Below are 5,923 nucleotides of genomic sequence, written 5' to 3'. Positions count from 1 at the left end.
GGGAGGGGGTTTAGGGGTTGGGGGGGGGGTGTGGGGGGAGAGGTTTCGGGGTTACTTACAAAATCGGGAGAACTGTCCCACAGACTCGTCAAGCTCGGACTGAATCCGTCCTTCTCAAGGATAATCGGTCTTCAAATGTTGGCCTTGCCGTTCCCCCCCAAATGGGTGGTTCGAGGGATATCGGAAAGGGAGCGGGAGGGGAGGGTCTTTAGTCCTCTCGTTCTTGTCTACTCACCATTCCATCTTCCCCTCTCCTCCTTCCCTCAGAGATTACTCCTCGCTGGACCCTCACGATATCAAGACCAACAACAAGAAGGTGAGCAGAAGACCAGTCCTCAGGCTTTCGTGAGAGCTAGGCCTCGAGCCTTCACAAGAACTAGGCCCCCGGTTTCCTCCCACAGTCCAAAGATGCGCAGGTTAGGGTGGATTGGCCGTGCTAAATTGTCCCATAGTGCCCAGGGATGTGCAGGTTATGGTGGATTGGCCATGCTAAATTGTCCCATAGTGCCCAGGGATGTGCAGGTTAGGGTGGATTGGCCATGGGAAATGTGGAGTTATGGGATGTGATATGTTGAGGGGTGGGGTGGTGGGGTTGGAGTCTGGGCTCTTTGGAATGTCAGTGCAGTCTCGATGGGCAGAATGGTCGCTGTTGGGATTCTACCGGGACAAGGGCAGGTGGGAAGGGTATCCGAGCAGGTGCTACCCCGTTCTCCACATCCCAGCTACCCGTTGTGTTGGGGGGAAACATTAAATAACATTGCTGTCACTGCCCGTCCCTTTTAACATCCTCTCACCCCCGACCCTCTGCAGGCCTTCGACGGCTTCGCTAGCCTCGGCATCTCCCGGCTCCTGGAGCCGGCGGACATGGTGCTCCTCGCCATTCCCGACAAGCTCATCGTCATGACCTACCTGTGCCAGATCCGGGCCCACTTCACCGGGCAGGAGCTCAACGTGGTGCACATCGAGGAGAACAGCAGCGAGAGCACCTACAAGGTAGGCAACTTTGACTCGGACTCGCACAGCTCCCTGGACCCCGTCCAGTTTTACTCGGAGAGAATGGAGGCACAACTGTCAGCCCCGGTACCACAGAGGCCTGGCAGGCCTAAGAAGGAGGCCCTGAAGAGGGCCAGCAAAGGCTTGGCCAGCGGCAGCGAGGACCTAGAATCCCCCAGGCCCAGTATGGGCTCCCCCGCGGCGGTTACCTCCGGTTACCAACCCCAGGCTTCGGTCGCCATGCTAGGCCCCCAAGCTACAGAGGCCAGGCCGGCCACAGGGGCGGGGCCCCCGGCTCCGGGTCGTGCTCCCTTGACACCGGCCGACGCACTCGAGGGTCCCGCGACGTCCGGGGATGCCCCGGCCTTGGAGGGCCAGGCAGGTGCCCAGGGGGCGCCTGTGCCCATGACTCGCAAGAAGCACCGGGGTGCGGCCATGGCAGAGGTGGAGGGGGGACCCACGGGGCCGCCAGCCTCGGAGGATCATGGGAAGAACGGCCAAGTGGTCATCACCGAGGATGTTGGGACACCCGTGGGGTCAAGAGCCTCAGAGGACCATGGGAAGAGTGGCCAACTGGTTATTACAGAGGATGATGACATACCCATGAGGGCAAGAGCCTCAGAGGATTATGGGAAGAGTAACCACCTGGTCATTACAGAGGATGATGGAATATCGATGGGGGCAAGCACCTTGGAGGACCATGGGAAGACTAGCCAACTGGTCATTACAGAGGATGATGGGATATCCATGGGGGCATGCACCAAGGACCATGGGAAGAGTAGCCCACTGGTCATTACTGAGGATAATAGTTTACCCACGGAAACAAGACCTTCAGAGCACCATTTGGAAAGTGGCCAACTGGTCATCACAGAGGATGATGAAATACCCAAGGGGGTGAGAGTCTTGGAGGACCATGGGAAGGGAGGCCAACTGGTCATTAGAGAGGATGATGGAGCACCCATTGGGACACCAGTGTTGGATGATCTTGCAAAGGCCAAAGAGCCTTGCTCTGCTGAGGATACGGGGTCGTTGGCAACCCCAGAGCTCCGGGAGAAGTCTGGGGCTCTGCCTATCACAGTCGGCGATGAGGAACTGCCTGACCCCGAGGCTGATGGGAGGACGGCTGCCCAGGGGTATGATGGGAAGGCCCTGGAGCAGGCCGGTGTGGGGCTGGGCAGCAAACTACAGGAGCAGACGGCGGCAGTGACCAATGAGGAGCTGGAAGCGGAGAGATTGGGCGATGGGAACGCCGTGGAATTGTCCCACAGGGAAGATGCCCCAGCGTCAGCCTTGGCCAAATCAGAGGACGGAGCAAGGCCCGAAGTGGCGACTCTCCCCGAGGACGGAGCTGAGGGCCCAAAACCTGGCACCACGACGCCTCCTGTCGCCGAAGAGTCTGGGATGAGAGCCGGCCCCGGGGAGCAGGAGACCTCACGGGAGGCTCCTCAGCAGATGGGAAGGGCGGCAGAAGTGGACAGGATGGACCAGGCGAGGCCGGGGGAGCCCAGCGGCGGAACCTCACCCCCAGGAGGAGGGCACGGGGGTGGCCGGCCGGAACGGATGCAGCGCTCCCTGTCGTCGGAGAGCAGGTCCCCAGGAAGGACGGGCAAGTCCGGCTTCTCCCACATCCGGGACGCCGACCTGGTCAGGAAGAGGCGCTCCCGGAGGCGCAGTGACTCTGTGGAGGAGACTGATGCCACTCACTGCCAGACCGACGTGGTGAGCAGCGGGTCAAGGCCGGAGGTAAACAGGAGCAGGAGGGCTCCTGGTTCAGAGTGAGGGGCAGGGGTGGCAACCTGGAGGGACTGTGTGTGTCTGTGAGAGACAGAGAGAGAGAGAGGGAGAGAGAGAGAGAGAGAGAGTGGGTGTGTGTGTGTGTGAGTGAGAGAGTATACAGACACACACACACACACCCACACTCTCTCTCACACACACACATCGACACACACACACCCACACTCTCTCTCACACACACACATCGACACACACACACCCACACTCTCTCTCTCTCTCATACATAAGCTGCTGCCAGACCTACTGAGTTTTTTCAGCCCTTTGTGTTTATAACCTGCAACATTAACTCTGTCTGTCTGTCTGTCTCCCTCTCCCCACAGATGCTGCGAGACGGAGTGCCTGAGGCATTTTTTTTTTAGAGTGTTCATGTCAAGTCTTTAGTAGATCCCCAGTGAAGAATGAGCACAGATCATGAATGAAGAATGGATTACCTGGCATCGTGAGGTCGATGAATTTACTGGTCACTTGTTGATCAAGAGACACTTTCCAGTCCCAGCCTTGGTGCTGGGACTGGAAAGATTCAATGGCCAGCTCTGTCCTGTCTGAGCTCGAGCTGTAATTCCCACTGGCATTGTTTAAGGCTTTCTGTTGAAAGTACCATTGAAAGTAAGATCCAGTACCTTGGCTCAGTACACACACACACACACACACACACACACTCTCTCTCTCTCTCTCAACATACACACACCACACACACACATACAATTACACACAGATACACAAAAATGAACATACACATTGCATAATACCCGGTTTGTTGACTATACAGGACAGGAGCTGACACTGAAACACAAACAGGGGCTGGACAGTCAGCAGAAAAATCCCAGATTGATTTTCACACACAGTTACCCGGCACCCATCAGCTAAAGCCAAACCTCGGGACTGCTTTCACTTTTGACAGGACCTTAGCTGAGTTGTTTTCAGAACCAGAAGACAGAGACCAGGAAACCACATACAAATTTGAAACAACATAAACATCAAATACAATCCTTTTCTGCAGTTTCAAAGCACAAAATTTGTATCAGGGCAGGGACGACATGGGGTTAGATACAGAGTAAAGCTCCCTCTACACTGTCCCCCCATCAAACACTCCCCAGGACAGGGACAACACAAGGTTAGATAAAGAGTAAAGCTCTCTCTACACTGTCCCCCATCAAACACTCCCCAGGACAGGGACAGGGGTGGGGACTGCACAGGGTTAGATACAGAGTAAAGCTCTCTCTACACTGTCCCCCCATCAAACACTCCCCAGGACAGGGACAGGGGTTAGATACAGAGTAAAGCTCTCTCTACACTGTCCCCCATCAAACACTCCCCAGGACAGGGATAGGGGTTAGAATACAGAGTAAAGCTCCCTCTACACTGTCCCCCCATCAAACACTCCCCAGGACAGGGATAGGGGTTAGAATACAGAGCAGTACAGCACAGTACGGGCCCTTCGGCCCTCGATGTGCTGCCAGCCTTTTATCCTCCTCTAAGATCAGACTAACCGACAACCCCTTCACTTTACTGTCATCCAAGAGTCGCTTATGTGTCCCTAATGTATCTGACTCTACGGCCACTGCTGGCAGTGCGTTCCGCACACCCACCACTCTCTGTGTAAAGAACTGACATCTCCCCTAAATCTCCCACATGGTGTTAGGGATGGAGTAAAGTTCCCTTTAAACTTAAATGTTGCAGTTAATATTAGCACAGCAAAATTCCACAAACAATCATGTGATCAATGCTTGCAGTTTGAGTGAGAAACACAGGTACAGGGAACACAGCGAAATTGTCCCCTGCTCCTGGTCCAATAGTCACTCCATGACCCTCCGACAGTGCAGCACTCCCTCAGTACTGACCCTCCGACAATGTAACACACCCTCAGCACTGACCCTCCGACAATGCAGCACTCCCTCAGTACTGACCCTCCGACAGTGCGGCACTCCCTCAGCCCTGACCCTCTGACAGTGCGGCACTCCCTCAGTACTGACCCTCCGACAGTGTTGAGTGAGTTCTGCTTGAAGACCCCCTCTCCGTCCTGCAGTGGATCAGGCTGTTGCATTTGACATGGTTTCTTTTGGCAGGTGGATGTCACTGAAGTCCAGGTGGAAATCTGCTCCGAGTCTCACCCCAGGGTGACTTCGCCCCATCAGGCTGGAGTCCAACATGGCGCTGACCATCGCCCAGGTATGACCTTCTCTGGGCCAACCGTCAGGCACCTGGGTGAATCCGAGACAGTCGGGGATGTTTCGCAACCCCCTCCCTCGATCATCCTTCCCCTTCTCCTTCCAGTGACACTCTCTTCCTCAGGGGTTGACCGTGAACGCTGAGTTTAACGGTACCATCTTGAGGGTGGTGCCTGCCAAACACGTGTGACCCCAGGGTTACGTCTCCTGTGTTGACACCTTCCAGCCATTGGCGGAGGGGCGGTTCTGTCTGAGAATCCATCTGCAGAGGAGCGGCCATTCAGCCAATCAAGCCCGTGCTAACTGCCTGCACCCTGTGCTCAAGAGTACGTCCTCCATGCTGAGGTAACCCCCGTGTGCGCTCCCTCCTATCACACAGCCGAGAGCTGGCGAACAGACTTTGTTGAAGCTCATCTCAACTGTGTTGACCGATGTATTTACCGTCTGGTGTATCCTGTTGCAGGATACGGTGTTGCGCAGTCTCACCGCTCTCCGCGCCATCTTATAAAACCCCCGACAAATGAACCGGACCGTGGAAGACAAAGGCGGAGACCTGAACAAGGCAAGGAAGTGTCCAACGTCACACTCCCTTCTTGCTAAGTGCTCCGTCACACGGGCCTGGGTGAGGAGGTGCTACGTACGAGACCTCTTTGCCACCGCCTCCAGGACAACCGTCAGGAACCTTGGTGCCATCTTTCCCTCCCCTGATGCCCTTGGCACTGTGGGCCTCACCAGTGCAGACACACCAAGTCAAACAAGGATTCCCTCCAGTGTGGAAACATGTCCTTCGGCTCAACAGACCCACACTGACACTCTGAAACGTAACCCACCCGGACCCATTCCCCTACCATATTACTCTACATTTACCCCTGGCTAACACAGCTAACCTGCACATCCCTGGGCACGATGGGACAATTTAGCACGGCCAATCCACCCTAACCTGCACATCCTTGGGCACTATGGGACAA

At 55.7% G+C, this 5,923-nt stretch overlaps 1 protein-coding gene across 1 annotated transcript in view; it reads left to right on the top strand.

The window, feature by feature from the left end:
* Window positions 1-5,923, top strand: part of LOC122543867 — a 10,435-nt gene that overhangs the window by 3,017 nt on the left and 1,495 nt on the right. Inside the window, exons 3-5 of the mRNA XM_043682722.1 lie at window positions 268-316; window positions 811-2,736; window positions 4,854-4,956. Of these exons, the coding sequence (XP_043538657.1) occupies window positions 268-316; window positions 811-2,736; window positions 4,854-4,956 (2,078 nt within the window). The remainder of the gene's footprint in view (window positions 1-267; window positions 317-810; window positions 2,737-4,853; window positions 4,957-5,923) is intronic.

The sequence above is a fragment of the Chiloscyllium plagiosum genome, chromosome 45 (genome assembly GCF_004010195.1).
Source record: "Chiloscyllium plagiosum isolate BGI_BamShark_2017 chromosome 45, ASM401019v2, whole genome shotgun sequence".
Taxonomy (NCBI): Eukaryota; Metazoa; Chordata; class Chondrichthyes; order Orectolobiformes; family Hemiscylliidae; genus Chiloscyllium; species Chiloscyllium plagiosum.
This window is presented reverse-complemented; position numbering and strand designations above follow the sequence as displayed.